Source organism: Salmo salar, chromosome ssa14 (genome assembly GCF_905237065.1).
Source record: "Salmo salar chromosome ssa14, Ssal_v3.1, whole genome shotgun sequence".
Taxonomy (NCBI): Eukaryota; Metazoa; Chordata; class Actinopteri; order Salmoniformes; family Salmonidae; genus Salmo; species Salmo salar.
In genome coordinates, this window is record NC_059455.1 from 89685037 (window position 1) to 89703944 (window position 18908).

Sequence of the window (18908 nt, forward strand, 5' to 3'; positions counted from 1 at the left end):
TGCAAAGAGGAGTGGGACAAAATCCCTCCTGAGATGTGTGCAAACCTGGTGGCCAACTACAAGAAACGTCTGACCTCTGTGATTACCAACAAGGGTTTTGCCACCAAGTAATAAGTCATGTTTTGCAGAGGGGTCAAATACTTATTTCCCCCATTAAAATGCAAATCAATTTATAACATTTTTGACATGAATTTTTCTGGATTTTTTTGTTGTTATTCTGTCTCTCACTGTTCAAATAAACCTACCATTAAAATTATAGACTGATCATTTCTTTGTAAGTGGGCAAACGTACAAAATCAGCAGGGGATCAAATACTTGTTTCCCTCACTGTATTAGCTAGCTAACGTCATAGTCAACATAGCTACTAGAATGAATGTGTTAGTAAACCTTCTACAATCATGCAATACGGTATACAGTCAGCAAGCAGTTTAGCGAAACCAAAAGCATACCTTGACTTGTAAGAGTTCCCGTGTTGGATAGCCATAGCCAGCTAGCTAACATAGCATAACTCTGTGTTTGAGTAGGCTAAACTAAACTCAGCAAAAAAGAAACATCCTTTTTTCAGGACCTTGTCTTTCAAAGATAATTCGTAAAAATCCAAATGACTTGATAGATCTTCATTGTAAAGGGTTAAAACACTGTTTCCCATGCTTGTTCAATGAACCATAAACAATTAATGAACATGCACCTGTGGAACGGTCGTTAAGACACTAACAGCTTACAGACGGTAGGCAATTAAGGTCACAGTTATGAAAACTTAGGACACTAAAGAGGCCTTTCTACTGACTGAAAAACACCAAAAGAAATATGCCCAGGGTCCCTGCTCATCTGCGTGAACGTGCCTTAGGCATGCTGCAAGGAGGCATGAGGACTGCAGATGTGGCCAGGGCAATAAATTGCAATGTCTGTACTGTGAGACGCCTAAGACAGCGCTACAGGGAGACAAGACGGACAGCTGATCGTCCTCGCAGTGGCAGACCACGTGTAACAACACCTGCACAGGATCGATACATCCGAACATCACACCTGCGGGATAGGTACAGGATGGCAACAACAACTGCCTGAGTTACACCAGGAACGCACAATCCCTCCATCAGTGCTCAGACTGTCCGCAATAGGCTGAGAGAGGCTGGACTGAGGGCTTGTAGGCCTGTTGTAAGGCAGGTCCTCACCAGACATCACCGGCAACAGCGTCGCCTATGGGCACAAACCCACCGTTGCTGGACCAGAACGGACAGGCAAAAAGTGCTCTTCACTGACGAGTCACGGTTTTGTCTCACCAGGGGTGATGGTCAGATTCGCGTTTATCGTTGAAGGAATGAGCATTACACCGAGGCCTGTACTCTGGAGCGGGATCGATTTGGAGGTGGAGGGTCCGTCATGGTCTGGGGCGGTGTGTCACAGTATCATCGGACTGCGCTTGTTGTCATTGCAGGCAATCTCAACACTGTGCGTTACAGGGAAGACATCCTCCTCCCTCATGTGATACCCTTCCTGCAGGCTCATCCTGACATGACCCTACAGTATGGCAATGCCACCAGCCATACTGCTCGTTCTGTGCGTGATTTCCTGCAAGACAGGAATGTCAGTGATTGCCATGGCTATGAAGAGCCCGGATCTCAATCCCATTGAGCACGTCTGGGACCTGTTGGATCGGAGGGTGAGGGCTAGGGCCATTCCCCCCAGAAATGTCCGGGAACTTGCATTTGCCTTGGTGGAAGAGTGGGGTAACATCTAACAGCAAGAACTGGCAGATCTGGTGCAGTCCATGAGGAGGAGATGCACTGCAGTACTTAATGCAGCTGGTGGCCACACCAGATACTGACTTACTTTTGATTTTGACCCCCCCTTTGTCCAGGGACACATTATTCCATGTATGTTAGTCACATGTCTGTGGAACTTGTTCAGTTTGCCTCAGTTGTTGAATCTTGTTATGTTCATACAAATATTTACACATGTTAAGTTTGCTGAAAGTAAACGCAGTTGACAGTGAGAGGACGTTTCTTTTTTTGCTGAGTTTAGCTAGCTGCATTCACTAGCTAAGTGAGAGAAAAAATACAACGAAATATAGCTAGCTCTCTTGCTTCTCCATTTTTAAAGAAATTAATTTGTTAACTGTTCAACTATTGTCTTTCTCTTTGAGTGATCTACTCATTACATTTTATTCATTGCAGTGCTAGCTAGTTGTAGCTTATGCTTTCAGTACTAGATTCATTCTCTGATCCTTTGATTGGGTGGACAACATGTCATTTCATGCTGCAAGAGCTCTGTTAGGTTGGAGGACATCTTCCGGAAGTTGTCAAAATTACTGTGTAAGTCTATGGAAGGGGGTGAGAACCATGAGCCTCCAAGGTTTTGTATTGAAGTCAATGTACCCAGAGGAGGACGGAAACTAGCTGTCCTATGGCTACACCACGGTGCTACCCTACAGAGTGCTGTTGAGGCTACTGTAGACCTGCATTGCTAAACAGTGTGTTTTAATCAATTATTTGGTGATGTGAATATATTGAGTATAGTTTTAACTAAAAATAATAACTTTTTCAATGTTTCACAAGTTTTATTTTTATTCAATTCATTGAGGAGGATGGTCCTCCCCTTCTTCATCTGAGGAGCCCCCACTGGTATATATGGCATTTTGGGGGGCATTTATTGTGTTTTCCAGACAACATTTTAAGATATACATTTTTTTTACATTTTCCCCTTAAACATTTTAAGCCATCATCTGGCTGTATGTACAAATTATTTATGGAGATATGGCCCTATATTAGACTACATTTTGTGGCTCTACAACAAAGTCCAAAACATTTCCCGTAGCTGGACTATGGTCAAAATGACCTCATAGGTATAACGAGTATTGTATAATCAGAATCATATTCTATAGGATCTGTGGGGTTTATTTAGTGGGTCGATAACATTACAAAGTCATTTTGATATTGTTTGGAACTATTTTACCCTATTTTCTTTTAACAGGAAAACAGAATGGCAGCCAGGTATTTAAAAGGTGCCCTGGTTGACTGCCATGCTTCCTCGACTGCCTATAATATTTTAAATGTTCCTTTATGTATCTAGTTTTAGGGTGATTCTGCAGCTACGGGCACTTCTATGTCCTCGAGTCAATTTTGGGGATTTTATAAAAAAATAAAACAAATACAAATATTTGTATGTTAAGTTCACACTGGAATCCATATTCCTCCCTAAAATCTCACCAGAAGGAACAGATTGATGATTTCGGCCATGGTATTCTCATTTTCCTTGTATTGTTTAACTTTACCTAACAAGCATCAGGTGCCTATTTTTTGGAATACTCAGGTGCTTCAATTTATTTGTTTGTTCTTGTATGACCAGAAGGCCTATTTTGTTTACAAACTTAAGAAGAAGACTGAAAGCTGTATTAATTTTTTATGTATGCAGTAACTAAGATACTGTTTTAAAGGGCATACAGGTCTGCTCTGACTTTACACGGTTATTGTTCTATTTAGTTCTTAATACTTATTTCCAAGTGAAAAAGGTCTTAGGCACATGTATATGTAAAACATTTTTTATTCGATTTTTTTATGATCAGTTTTCATATGCACTTAAAATAGCAGGTACCCTTTTATTTAAATTATTATTTTGTATTTTATTTCTCAGAATAGTTCCTGATTACACTAAAGAGGGTTTTTAGTCTCTCTTACTACAAGAACCCTTGGTTTGGTCTTGAACATAATTTTCAGTTGAGTTGAATTTCAAAAGCCGGAATACATCTAGCTCAAAGTTTATGGAATAAGCTATTTTCACTTTAAGTTGACTTAAATGGTGCAGATCTCGGTTCTTTATCGCTTACGTTCACTGCTCCTACGTTTTTGACTCATCCTACTACAGTTGATACTTTTATATAATCTTTGTTGTTTTGTCTTTGTCTATAGTTTCTCTTAATGTTAGGGGGTTATGAAACAATGTGATGCGCAAGGCCTTTTTTTTATTTGCTAAACAATTTAGAACAGATTTTTGCTTTTTTCAAGAGTCTCACTCAATTTCGGCTGATGCCAACTTCTCAAGGTCACAGTGGGGCAACGATATTTGGCTTTCCCATGGATCTGAACGCTCCGCTGGTGTCACTACAATGAAAAATACCTTTGGTGGTAATATTCTACACTCTGAATGTGACCCCTTTGGTCACTTTATTTGTCTTGTAATCAGTTACAATGATGTTACGCTCATTACTGTAAACTTCTACGGGTACAACACTAAACATGAGAATGATGAGTTGCTTGAATCTATAGAGAAACATATACTTCATTGGTTATCTAAATTTCCGAATTCGTTATTATTTACAGGAGGGGACTTTAACATTACTATAGATAATTCAACTGATAGATGGCCCCCAGGTAGGCCAACCAATCAGAATTTGAGTTTAATACTTTTTATGGAAAAGTTTGATCTTACTGATATATGGAGAGAGAGGTTTCCAGCCGACAGATCATTCACTTGGAGAAATAAAACAGGTTCCAGACAATCCAGAATAGATTTTTGGCTTATATCCAAAAGTATTGATAGTGAGTGTGTTACTACAAATATTTGTACTACTCCCCTCACAGACCACAGGGCCATTTACATTGATATCAAAATATTTACCCCTGATACTAACCTTGGTAGAGCATCCTACTGGAAGCTAAATAGCTCATTATTAAATAATGATATAGTTAAGTTTGAGGTTAAAGATCTGCTTTCACATTTTTGGGAAAGGGCTTGTGAAGAAAAATCTTATTGCAAGAACTGGGAGGTCTTTAAATTTGAGGTGTCCAAATACCTTAGAAAATATGGTAGTAATCTTGCTAAGACCAGAAGAGCTGAGGAGGACAAGGTGGTCATTAAGATAACTTCCTTTCTCAGAGATCCCCAGCCAACCTCTCGGGGGAGGAGAAGATGGAACTGATTGAGTTACAAAATAAACTGGATAATATATATAGCGTAGCCTAGTGGTTAGAGCATTGGATTAGTAACCGAAAGATTGCAAGATCAAATCCCCGAGCTGACAAGGTACAAATCTGACACTCTGCCCCTGAACAAGGCAGTTAATTCCCTTTTCCTAGGCTGTCATTGAAAATAAGAATTTGTTCTTAACTGACTTGCCTTGTTAAATAAAGGTTTAAAAAAAAGCAGAAGGAGCCTTTATTAGATCTAGAAATAAATGGATTGAGGAGGGAGAACAGAATTCATCCTATTTCTTTAGACTTGAGAAACTTCACTCTAAAAATAACACTATCCATAAGTTAAACATTGATGGTGTTAAAACAGATGACCAAAAATTAAACGCTAAATACTGAAGCAATTTTTACAGAAAATTGTATAGCTGTACGTACTGTCAGGAATCCACAGATGTGTTTTTTGACTCACTGAATAATGTTCACTCTATCAGTGATACAGAATCTAAACAGGGTGATGAACCAATCAAAGTTGAAGAGATTATAGAGTCTATCAAACATCTAAAGAGCAATTAATCACCAGGTGTTGATGGAATTACATCAGAATTTTACAAATTATTTTCTGAACAAGTATCTCCCTTCCTATTTGAAGTATTTTTAGAGAGTATTAAAAACAATGTTCTCCCTCCTACAATGAGTCAGGGGTTAATAACACTGATACCTAAGCCTAAAAAAGAAGTGCTGCTCATCGATAACTGGCATCCAATTTGTCTTCTTATTAATGACTATAAGATATTAGCCTTACTTCTTACAAAAATAATTAAAGAAGTCCTGGATGCAATCATTGATGAAACACAATCTGGCTTTATGAGGAACAGACAAATTTCTAACAATGTCAGACTAGTATTAGACATACTTGACTACTCAGACCTAATAACCGAGGATAGCTTCATATTATTTTTAGATTTTTATAAAGCATTTGTAGAGCATCAGTTCCTCTTCCACTCCCTTGAGAGACTTGGCTTTGGGGATTTTTTCTGTAAGGCTATTAAGACTATACAAATGGTAACAGCTTCATCAAATTGAAATATGGCACCTCACCAAGATATGAGTTAAAGAGAGGAATTAAGCAAGGTTGTCCTATCTCTCCGTACCTGTTTTTATTAATCACCCAACTTCTTACAAATTCTTTAAATAATAGTCCTGTACAAGGTATTTCCATAGCTAGTAAAGAAATTATTATAAGCCAGCTGGCTGACAATACTACACTTTTTCTGAAAGATGCTAACCAAATTCCCATATCGATCAATGTGATACAATCCTTTTCCAAAGCGTCTGGTCTATATCTTAACATTAATAAATGTGAACTCATGGCTGTCAAAGATTGTGTGACACCTTCATATTATGGTATTCCAGTAAAAGAAGAACTTACATATTTAGGCATAACCATTACAAAGGATCAGAAGTCTAGAGGCTTACTAAATTTTAACCCTCCTATTAAAAAACCCCAGAAGAAGCTAAATCAATGGCTACAGATGGACTTATTTTTAAAAGGAAGAGTCCTAATAACCAAGGCTGAAGGTATCTCTAGACTAACATATGGCGCTCTATCTTTATATCTTGACAGTAAAATAAGCAAGGAGATAGACCAGATGCTTTTCAACTTTCTGTGGAGAAACCGTACCCATTACATTAGGAAAACTGTTGTAATGAACACTTATGAGAATGGTGGGCTGAATTTTCTGGACTTTACTACCTTAAATAATACTTTTAAGATCAATTGGATAAAACAATTCCTAGGAAGACCCACTTCTATGTGGAATTTTATTCCTCATCATGTCTTCTCTACTTTCGGTGGCCTTAACTACATGTTGGTTTGCAATTATAATATTGACAAAGTTCCAGTGAAACTTTCTGCTTTTCATCAGCAAGTTTTCTTGTCATGGTCCTTAATTTATAAGCATACTTTTTCTCCACACAGATATTATATATGGAATAATCGGGATATATTGTATAAAAATACTTCTTTGTTTTTGGAATATTGGTTCCGAAATAATATCCTATTGGTGAGCAAACTGGTAAATAATATCCTATTGGTGAGCCAACTGGTAAATAATATCCTATTGGTGAGCCAACTGGTAAATAATATCCTATTGGTGAGCCAACTGGTAAATAATATCCTATTGGTGAGCCAACTGGTAAATAATATCCTATTGGTGAGCCAACTGGTAAATAATATCCTATTGGTGAGCCAACTGGTAAATGCAGAGGGTCTTTTACTCAGTTATAAGGAATTCTTATCACTTTACAAGGTCCCTGTAACACCTAAAGATTTTGCAATTGTTTTAGATGCCATTCCCTCAGGTGTTGCTTTATTATTCAGTAACATGTCAAGACCCTCAGAGCCGACCTTCCGCTGACCCTGTTGACTCATCAGTAGGAAAGACTTGTTTCTCTTTTGTAAGAAAACTGTGGCAAGACATCAGTAGATTTATAATTGAACACATTTATGAAGATCTTACACTATTGTGGAGAGATGTACTGCTTGGATTCTTTACCTACGATAGAAATAAGCCGAAACATTTTTATGTAATTTATTTCATTATTCTTTTGGCCAAATTTCATATTCACAAATGGAAATTTACAAACAAAAAAAACACATTTTCTTACCTTACAAAAAGAAATTTAACTGTATTTTAAGGCAATTAAATACTCTACTAACAAAAAAGCTGTTAGAATTATAAGTGTATGTATGTCCCTTAAGGTCCTTGTGTAATGTGATATTGTACCCCCTAGCCCAATTGTCCTTTGTATATTATTCCAATATACGTGTGTTCCCACATTTACTTCCTGTATTGATTTGTTGTTAATTTTTTGGGGGTTTATAAAAAGTTACGCTAAAAAAACATTTAAAAAAAAGTTGTTCCAGATGTGATGTCCAGAAGTTGAAGAGAAATCGAGGTAAATATTGCTTGTGTAGAGAATATATTAATTGTCAGTCATTTCCAAACAGGCTATAATTTCTTTAATTTGTGGTAGAACTTTAACCCTCCCATTTTCCTTGGGTCACAAATACCCGCCCTTGTGATCAACACTGCCGCTGTCCTCGGGTCATTGTGACCCCCACCACTATGTTGAACCAACATGTATTTTATATTTTATTGAAAAAATTGTTGGGATCATTTGTGTGAAGGAGGCAGTGAGAGTTTCTGTAACAGCACTGAAACCAATACCCTCCAGGATAGTATTCAACCTGACAATTCGTTGACCTGTCCTAGACTGACTCCAGTAGTACACAAGTGGACTGGTGGCTTTATTCATGTACCCATGTAAGATGTAGGAAAGAAAAGGTACCAATATTGTCATGGGTACACGTCCGTACATGTCCAGACATGTGGAGACCTGTCCTAGACTGACCCCAGGAGTACACAAGTGAACTAGACGTCCGTATATGTCCAGACATGGATCAGTGAACCCAATCCCCTCCGGGATATTAGTCAACTTGAAAATTCCATGACCTGTCCTAGACTGACCCCCAGGAGTACACAAGTGAACTGTTGTCCTTATTCATGTGTCCATGTAAGCTGAAGGAAACAAAAGAGATACTAATATTGTCATGGCTACACGTACGTACACGTCCGTTCACGTCCGGTCTTCTCAGAGGCAACATCCTGAGAAAGTATGGCCTGGTCAAAGCCACAAACAGAGAATTTGGATATTCAGCAAAAGCAATGAGGGCAAATGAAAACAGGCCATCAGGTCTTCAATATTCCAGGAAAATCTGTGTTAACAGAATTAGCACAGCCACAGAAGAGAAAATCACTAGATTCTATGAACGTGATGACAACAGCAGAGCAATAACTGGGAAAAAGGACACACTAACGAGGAACAAGAAGAAAAAGAAGAGGATCTTCTTGAATGGCACAATTCAGAACCTTTATCAGAAGTTTAAGAGGGAATATTCAGAAATTCAAATTTCCTACTGTGAATTCTGCAAAAGCCATCCTTTTTGGGTTGTCAAGTCAACAGTCCAGGATAGGGACACATGCCTCTGCAAAACCCACCCCAACCTCCAGTTCATGGCAAACAAACTACAGCATAACAAAGTGATCAGCTGCAGCAACATTGAGAAAGTTATTGAGTCTTTGTGCTGTGAGAACCTGAAGAAAGAGTGCATGTATAGAGTGCTCCCTTTGCCAAGCAAAAGAGCATAAAACATCTACCTTTGATGCTGGTGAGCAGACATGGTGGTTTGAGTGGAAAAACAAAGCTGAAGAGAGAGAGAAGAAAAACAAAGAGGGAAACATGGAGAAGTTCACTGTACATTTGACAGTAAAAGAAAAGGTATGTGGCACACTGCAGATTCTATTGGAGGACTTTTCCAAAAGGATTGAAAGAGAAGTTGGGGAAACACGTGTACAACATTCGACACCAATACTCCAAACTGAGAGAATTAAAAGACAATCTGGGGAAAGAGGAGATTATTGTGCATATTGTCTTTGCAGAGAACTACCTGTGTAAATGGCCAATGAGAGACGACATCATATGGTACAGACCACAGCATGTGCTTGGACTAGTCCCTGAGCCCCATCCAGTGACCAAAAGGCACATGGAGCTGGATGCCTTGGTCTGGGAGGAACTTAGCTCTCTTTCTAGGCCTTAGATACACTTGGAAACTCACTATATAGTACATACAAAGCAGGGCATAAAATCATATATTAAATAAAACATGTGTGGCTCTCAGTTAACTCTTCCCTCTACATATGTGCTAGAATTTCTATTTGTAGCATCTAAGTGTAGTCAAGGACAACACATTGTTCTCATGTTGAAAGGGTGTTAGTTCCAGTGTTTTGGAATCTTACTTTGTATTATATTAATGAAATGTTTAACAATGCTTGTTGTTCAAAATGTTTGCAATAAAATATTGTTTTCATACCTTTTTTTTTTTTACATAGATGTCATTTCCACCACACCTTGTCTATTCCATCACAACCCATATTTTTTAGGTAAATGAGTATGTTATGTATCATTTACATACATTTCTTTGTTTTAGATATGGAAATCATATGGTTGTTATCATAATCTCACAAAAAGGTTGGGTGGAAATATCTTATTTTTCATGATAAATAAATGTTTTCAGCTGTCACGAAGGCACGTTTATACATTCAGGCATTGTGTTGAATTATTAATATTAGGAAAACCTTAAAAAAACACTTAAAATAATATTTAATAGACGTTCATTTACAAATGTATAAGAAATCCGTTATAAATCAATTGAATGATATTTCATTTTCAAATAAAATGGATGTTTAATGACGTGATGGAAATGACATTTGTCTATGGCTGTCTGGGAAAAATGACAAAAATATATACATTCCTGAATAGTACGATCGCAGCCATTATCAGATATTGTTTCTAAACAAATCAAAAACAAGTACAATACTGGTAAAATGGTGTTTGAATAAGTTTTAATTTCTGAAAGTTTGCACTGCCAAAGTGGCCGAAGTTGCAGAATCACCCGATCACTAATTAGTGTACCAAGTTTGGTACTTGTATCATAAAGTTGAACGATCTCGGGTATGTTTGGTTCTTATGTGCTGGACAACAGAGGTCACGCCAAAACTCTTATTTTGAAGCATTGACTAAATCCGGAAGAAGCATCACATGTGTCACGTGATTTAACAGGATATTTAAGCTCCTGGCGCGAGTTGGCGAGAAAGAAACGTGACTCCGAGAATTAAAGAAGCAAGGACAACTTCGCTATAACACTCACGGAAGCTGCAAACAGTAAGTTACATTATATGGTATTCTAAAATGTTTAATTTCACTCAAAGGTCAAATATACTCAAGTCAATGAGTGTTTCACACAAAGGATAGCTCGTTATTTTTTACAATTTGAAAGTTAGCTTGGCTGTACTTAACGTTTTTGTACTAGATTTTGCCCTACTGAAATTATTTTTGTTTTCTACTTTACTAATTTGGTCCACGTTCTTTTTGAGTAAGACATAGTTAACATAATCTATTTAGCCAGTTGCCATTACACGAAACCTGGTCATACCAGAGATTCAGGTAACTTTCCCCTTTTGTCTGGCCATACCATGCCAGCCACCTCAATGCGTTTTTGGCGGTTTCTTTATATTGTTAATGTTAACTAAAAATTTAAAACGCACTCTTCCAGTATCAACAGACATTCTCGCCTGCGTTGCAACGATGTTATTTTGTCGTTCTCCAGTCAGTTTCAAGCGTAGTAAATGGCCTTTTTAGGACTAACAATTTACGTTAATCACCAGTGTTAAATATGTCCCTTAGGAAAATTTAAACCTGGGAATAAATCCTGAGTACTTCAAGGTAAAAGCGGCAGGTAGCCTAGTGGTCAGAGCGCTGGACTTGTAACCGAAAGGTTGCAAGATCGAATCCCCGACCTGACAAGGTAAAAACCGGTCGTTCTGCCCCTGAACAAGGCAGTTAATCCGCTGTTCCTAGGCCATTAATTGAAAATAAGAGTTTGTTGAACTAATAATCCCAGCCAATGTCTGCTATCAGTGTTTTGTCTGTAATTTGGTTCAAAGGGGAATCTCAAGGTATTGATCGTTTTTTAGTCACATTGTTAAAATGGATTTAAGAGATTAAAGTTGTTTGTTACTAGCCAGGACCAATTCAATAAATCACAGCACGTTTTTTGGGTTATTTTAAATCGCTTTTACAGATTTTTATTTTAAATATTCCTGAAGTAGAAATGTTGCTGCTTCCTGTTATGTATTTTTGAAAATAGCATAACGTCAAAACACCGGTTTAAAATCTCCGTAATCCACATGTTGAAGACTACGCATAAAAATGAGTACCTTAAACTGCTCACTCATCATTTACCAAGCGATCACTCAAAATTGTAATTGATGAGCTTGTTTACTCTGATTAATCTGCGAGCGTTATTGATCATTCAAATCTACACTGTACGGTAATAGGCCAATTCACTGCTACGTGTGCCATTTGCGCTCTACAAAGACCATCCATAATGAGTTTCGGTATACTACATATACCTGTCGATAAAATAACATGTAGTAGCCATTTAGCAACTCAGCTTCTTGTGGGCCAGTAACAAAAGGTAAACGCAACACTTTTGACTGGATAATTTCAACGAATAATCTCCACAGTTAGGCCTAAATGGTGAAATGCGTACTCTTATTTCAGTGATTTTTTTGACTGCCAAATATCCATTTGTGTTTGTGGCCAGCGGCTTTTATAAAGAGCACCCCTTCCTCCCCCCTTGCGGTTTGAATTTCATAACTGCGAGCTAACGCCTTGATCAGACAGACGGTTTCCTTGCGGTTTTTGGCACACCAGAAGTGCATTAATTTCCAAAGGAACGCTGCGTTTGCCTTGCACCATGGTGTTGCTGTGTTCTGTGGTGCATATGTTGGAAATCAGTTTATGCATTATATTTTATTTGTATACTTAACCTTTATAATAATTGTCAAGTGTTGCACAGAACCACTAAAAATGTTGTATTACATAATGAAGTTAACTGGAATTTTAGTTTTGATTGATGCAATGACTGTCGGTGTGAGGACAGACGAGTACGATTAAACCAAAGATGCAGGAAATTGTTTAAAGCAATCACCAATCTGATGTAAAAAAAAAAATTGTAATTTCACTCAACTGATGTGTTAGGTAGTAACAAACTGTCCACATTGGGGAAATTAGCCAATTGTGCAATTTTGGGTGATACTTTTGTGTATGTGGACACCCTTTGAAATTGGTGGATTGGGCTGTTTCAGCCACACCTGTTGCTTACAGGTGTATAACATTGAGCACAGCCATGCAATTTCCATCGAACATTGACAGTAGAACGGCTACTGAAGAGCTCAGTGACTTAACGTGGCACTGTCATAGGATGTCAACTTTCCAACAAGTCAGTTTGTCAGATTTCTGCCCTGCTAGAGTTGCTCCGATTAACTGTAAGTGCTGTTATTGTGTAGTGGAACAGTCTAGGGGCAACAACCTGAAGTGGTAGGCCACAAGCTCTCAGAACAGGACCGCAGAGTGCTGAAGCGTGTAAAAATAATCTGTCCTCTGCAACACTCACTACCGAGTTCAAAACTGACTCTGGAAGGAACTTTGGCATAACTTTATCGGGAGTTTCATAAAATGGGTTTCCCAAAGCCTAACACCATGTGCTATGCCAAGCGTCGGCTGGAGAGGTGTAAAGCTTGCCGCCATTGGCCTCTGGAGCAGTGGAAACGCATTCTCTGGAGTGATGAATCACGCTTCACCATCTGGCAGTCCGACAGGAACCCTACTTGCCAGACTGCGTAGTGCCAACTGTAAAATATAATGGAGGAATAAAGGTATTGGGATGTTTTACATGGTTCTATCTAGGACCCTTAGTTCCAGTGAAAGGAAGTCAATGCAACAGCGTATAATGACATTCTAGCAGATTCTGTGCTTTCAACTTTATAGCAAGTCTGCTTGTCAGCCAATAATACCTGACAGTCTGCTGCATGCTTGCTCTAGTAATGCCAAGTTAAAATGTTCGTGTGCCTCGCACAAACAGTTTGTGTGAAGAGACCTTACAAGTGGTTAACAGGCCTTGAACAGTGACCTCCTTCAAACTAATTATTGTCCACACACCTTGGAATTAACTCAATGTTTTCGAATTCAACCTTTACCTCAATTTAATTGCTTTGGTTTGTTTGCACACTAACTTGTAGTTGTCCATAATGAGCTTTTTGAGAACAGTTCCCACGGTAATTACTTGTTCAAGAATGTCAGCGAGTAAGATGATGACTGAAGGCCAATCGCAGCCCGTGGGAATTAAAGGCAATCGCCCCATCAATGGTGCTCGGAGCAGGATGGGCCTGCCCCTTTCCCTTGCCTGCCAGTCAGTTGGATACCAGACATGGGTTCAAATGCTACTTAATCTTTCCAGTACTGTTTGCTTTAGCCTGCCTGGTAGACGGGGTTTGGACTTTCTGTTGGTTCTGTTCCAACAGGAGTTCAATCAAGCACAGCTGTAGTACTGAATGAATTTGAGTAACATTTGAACCTTTACTTCAGTCAGATGTGTACAGCCATTCAGTCACTTATTTTTCCATCCCACGATGACATCGAGTGTAACCGGAGTAGGAGCAGTTGAATGGCACTATGCCCAGGTGAATGCTCACAATACTTGGGTCAGGGAGTGCAGATTGGGTTGTTTCCCACCAATGTTGCACCTTAATGGTTTCTAAAGGGTGGTGTAACTAAAGCCTCACTGATTCTGTTTTGTGTAATCACATGAATGCTGACTTGTACAGTTTTGTTAATTACTTTTAAATGTAAATGTGAAGTTTTGTTCAGTTTGACATGTTACTATTCATTTGAATGTGGAGGTGACTTTATATGCATTTTATTTTACAGCTTTTTTGGGGGTAGATCAGTCAAGACCATGGGACCCACAAGGAAAACCCTGCAAGTCCTCCAGCCTTCTGCAGTCAATAAAAACGACGGCAGGGTAGTACCGGTATGCAATTGGAATTTGTCACTGATGTTGCTGTATTTGGTCAACTAAAGCGATTTGGTCAAATGTCTACCACCAACCACTGTGCAGGTCAAGTAATTCTAGGTTTTCATGTGTTCAGACAGGAAAGGCGGTTTCCAAAAGGAAACGGTGGAACGCTGAACAAGTGAAGGGCTCAAAGAGGGTGAAGGCCGAAGTTGCTGTCACATCACCAAAAGCAGAGAATGACAATCGCCCCGACGGCGTTACCAAGGAGACCTACGAGCTAATGGTCAAAGGTATGTTCGTATTCAATGTGTTACAAGGACATCGTTTTTATGGCTGGTCATCATCCTTACCCCATTTATCCCAACAATGTTTCATCAACATGGACTTGGCTCACATTTTGTCTACATGTACGATGTCTATTAAAATCCCATAGAATTTAATGTATTTTTTATTGATCTATGGTGTTTGTCCAGTAGTTTAATTGAAATGGCCTATCCCCTCTGTTTCAGAAACCCCTCCCTCTTCCTATTGGAAAGAGGTAGCCGAGGAGAGGCGTAAAGCGCTCTACAAAGTGCTCCAGGAGAATGAGGAGGTCAGTTAATCACTGAAGGCTGCTGACTAATGTTTAATCAACTTGTCCTGTTCCCACGGTTCAAAATGAGTCAATCACATAGTCTCTGGCAACACTCCAGCTGGAACAATGGGTGTTGGTCTGAACTATCCATATCTCTGAAACCATTAATCTCGTGGAATTCTGCCCCATGTTGTCTTTTGGGGCCTTGGCGTATAGTGGTATTTTGGCCATTGACCCTAAGCTGATAACGTTTAACATTTTAGTGGATGGTAAAGTCTGAAGCTACCTTTAAAAAAATATATCTTTTTTTTATCTGCCACATTCTGAGTGACTTTATTACCTTGTTTGAGCAGTTGCACAAAGGCATCGAGGCCAAGGATGAGCAGATAGCCCAGCTGAAGACAGAGAATGATGAGCTTCAGGAACTGGCCCAACATGTACAGCACATGGCTGACATGATAGAGGTAAGAGCTGGGAAATTGATGGCCACAAACTTTATTTTCTGTCTCTTTAAGGTCTATGGATGCTTTTAAATCTAAGGTAGCGTGTGATGTTCAAAGCTAAAATTCTGTTATCTACTCAGAGGTTAACTGGAAAGAGTCCGGAAAGTCAAGAGGACCTGCGTGAGATTGCGCTTGGTGCCGAGGACGATTTTGAGGAACTAGACGAATCTGATGGCCCCAGTACCAGCAGTGACTTCACACCCAGGTCTGATGTCTTTGAGGAGGATGTCACAGAAGATGAGGTCACAGAACAAAAGGAAGATTAACCCTCAGGGGAGGATGATTGACTGAATGTACTGGTGAAATCCCTTCAGGCAATGCCTGTGCTTCTCACTTAACATTCTGGCATTGATGCCTGTAGTTACATTATATTCTTTGCTTAACATCTGAGGTACTTGCGTAAGATTTTTACTTTAACCACACCCTTTTTGCCACACGGCTTTGAAAAGAGGCGCTTCCCTAATTTTTATTTTTGCTTTGCTATTGACTTTTAAAATGGCATTTGTTGGTGTTCAATTAAACTTAGGATTTTGTTATAGTGCAGTTTTAATGCACTCCGTACATAAGCTTCAGGACTGTCCTATGAAATAAACCTTTTTTTTTTTTTTTTATCGCTTGCATTTTAATTCCTGAAACCAGTGTGATGTCACTTAGCCTATTCGTTGTAACACTAAAAGGCATCAATTACGTTTGAAGAGCCATAGTGTCTCTGCAATGTACGCAGGGTGTTGTAACACCCTGTGGTGTTTTAAATCCTATTATATACTGGGTGTTTTGAGCCCTGAATGCTGATTGGCTAAAAGCCAGTCACTGCCCTATCCCATCTGGACCAGAGGAATGCTGTTCATTGACTACAGCTCAGCATTCAACACCATAGTACCCTCAACTCATCAAGCTTGAGACCCTGGGTCTCGACCCCACCCTGTGCAACTGGGTCCTGGACTTCCTGACAGTTTGCCCCCAGGTGGGGAAGGTAGGAAAAATCTTCACTCTGCTGGTCCTTAACACTGGGGCCCCACAAGGCTGTGTTCTCAGCCATCCCCTGTACTCACCCACACCTCCAACTCGATCATCACGTTTGCAGATGACACTAAAATGGTAGGGTTGATTACCAACGACGAGACGTCCTACATGGAGGTGAGGGCCCTCGGTGTGTGGTGTCAGGAAAATAACCTCACGCAACGTCAGTGAAACAAAAGGGATCGTGGGCTACAGGAAACGGCTAGGGAGTACCCCCTATCCACATCGACGGGACCGCAGTAGAGAAGGTGGAACGTTTTTAACTTCCTCGGTCTACATTTCACTGAAATGGTCCACGCACACAGACAGTGAAGTACAACAGTGCCTCTTCAACCTCCAGGAGGCTGAAATGTCTTGTCACCGACAACACGCACCAACTTTGACAGGTGCACATTTGGGCGCATCCTGTCGGGCTATATCATGTCCTGGTACGGCAACTGCACTGGCCAAAACCATAGGCCTCTCCAGAGGGTCGTGAGGTCTGCACAACCCATCACTGGGGGCAAACTACCTGCCCTCCAGGACACAGGCAACACCCGACGTCACAGGAAGGCAAAAAGATCATGAAGGACAACCACCCAAGCCACTACCTGTTCACCCCGCTTCTAACCAGAGGGTGAGGTGCGTAAAGGTGCATGAGCGCTGGGACAGAGCGCTTGAAGAACCACTTCTATCTCAAGGCCGTCAGCTTGTTAAACAGCCATCACTAGCGCAGAGAGGCGGCTGCCTACCTACAGACTCTATATCACTGGCCACTTTAAGTGGAACACTAGTCACTTTAATAATGCCTCATCTCGCATTACTCATATATGTATATACTGTATTCTTTACTATCTATTGCATCTTAGCTGCTCTGTCACTGTTCATCCATATTTTGTACTTGTATATTCTCATTCCTTTACTATATTGTGTTTATTAGGTTTTGTGGAATTGTTATACTGCTGCACTGTCAGATCTAGAAGCATAAGAATTTCACTACTCACAATGCTGTGTGACCAATAAAATTTGATTTGACATTTATTTTTACTGCTGTAATTACGTTGGTAACCAGTTTATAATTGCAATAAGTCACCTCGGGTTTGTGGTATATGGCCAATATATCACGGCTAAGGTCTGTATCCAGGCACTCCGCTTTGCAGCTTGACTAGAACAGCCCTTAGCCGTGGGGGCCTTATTACTTAAGTATACAGAGTAGTTTTCCAATGCCTTGCCATGAAGGGCACTTATGGGTAATGGAGGGGGAGCAGACCTTGAATATCCCTTTGAGCATTGGGAAGTTATTAATTACACTTTGGCTGGTGTATTAATACACCCAGTAACTATAAACATCCTTAACTCTGTTGCCAGAGAGGAAGGCCACCACTCAGGGATTTCACCATGAGGCCAATGGTGACTTTAAAACAATTAGAGTTTAATGGCTGTGATAGAACTAAGGCTGGATCAACAATATTGTAGTTACTCCACAATACTAAAGTTACAAATATTCCAAAACATGCATCCTGTTTGCATTAAGGTACTAAAGTAACACTGCAAAAAAAACAATAGCAAATCCAACAGAGTACCACACTTATGGGAATGCTTGTCATTGGTAGGGACGAGGGAGTTTTTGGCAAGGATACAGAATGGAATAGCGCTAAGCATCAGCAAAAGCCTAGAGGTACACCTGGTTCAGTCTGCTTTCCAACAGACACTGGGAGACAAATTCACCTTTTCAGCAGGACAATAACCTAAAACACAAGGCCAGAGCTACACGAGTTGCTTACCAAGGTGCCATTGGATGTTTGAGTAGCCTAATTAGCAAATTTTCCCCCAACATCACCTTGAGGTGAACATTTAAATGGCCTGGAAAATAACAGTATGTTTTGTATGTAAAGACAGCCTTCTAGCTAGCTGACCACCGATTTAATTTTATTCATTGAAATTTGTTAGGTTTTGAGTTCAAAAAAGTAATATATTTACACATTTTGTGGGACACGCTATATATTGTAAAATTCAACTGCGACAGACCACACCATTTAATATCCAACGGTTTACTTAATTTATTCATACATTTTACATGTTAGCAATAAACTGGTATCTACGAGGTGCTCTCTTTTTGAACAAAATTTTAGATCTCTTGTAATTGAACAAAATGGTAAGGTGGCCAATAACTGAGTACCGTATGCCGATTTAATACGATACATATTTGTTTTGTTGCTAAACCGCTTATAAAAAAGCTGATAGTATTTACACTGAAATGCCAAACATGCTAATTGCTAACCAGCTAACATATTTATGATGCTAATAATCACAAAACATTGATGGCCTGATCACAAGATAACACTGTTGAAGGTAATATATTTCTTAAACGCTGTTGAATATCCCGATAATACGGGGTGCTACGGTACAGGTTTTACTTAAATCGGCGTGAAAATTCTATGGCG

At 39.5% G+C, this 18908-nt stretch overlaps 1 protein-coding gene across 2 annotated transcripts; it reads left to right on the top strand.

Annotated features, from left to right (window-relative positions):
- The first annotated feature begins 10605 nt into the window (after positions 1 to 10605).
- LOC106570548 (geminin) lies at positions 10606 to 17505 on the top strand. 2 transcript variants are annotated; one of them, XM_014142992.2, is made up of 6 exons: positions 10606 to 10691; positions 14301 to 14403; positions 14522 to 14678; positions 14898 to 14980; positions 15316 to 15426; positions 15546 to 17505. In XM_014142992.2, exons 2-6 carry the CDS (start codon positions 14329 to 14331, stop codon positions 15729 to 15731), a joined length of 612 nt encoding a protein of 203 aa, XP_013998467.1. In that variant the 5' UTR covers positions 10606 to 10691; positions 14301 to 14328; the 3' UTR covers positions 15732 to 17505. The 2 variants fall into 2 exon arrangements, with proteins under 2 accessions (XP_013998467.1, XP_045550882.1); XM_045694926.1 differs by lacking the exon at positions 10606 to 10691 and adding an exon at positions 13885 to 14053.
- Positions 17506 to 18908: the final 1403 nt, after the last annotated feature.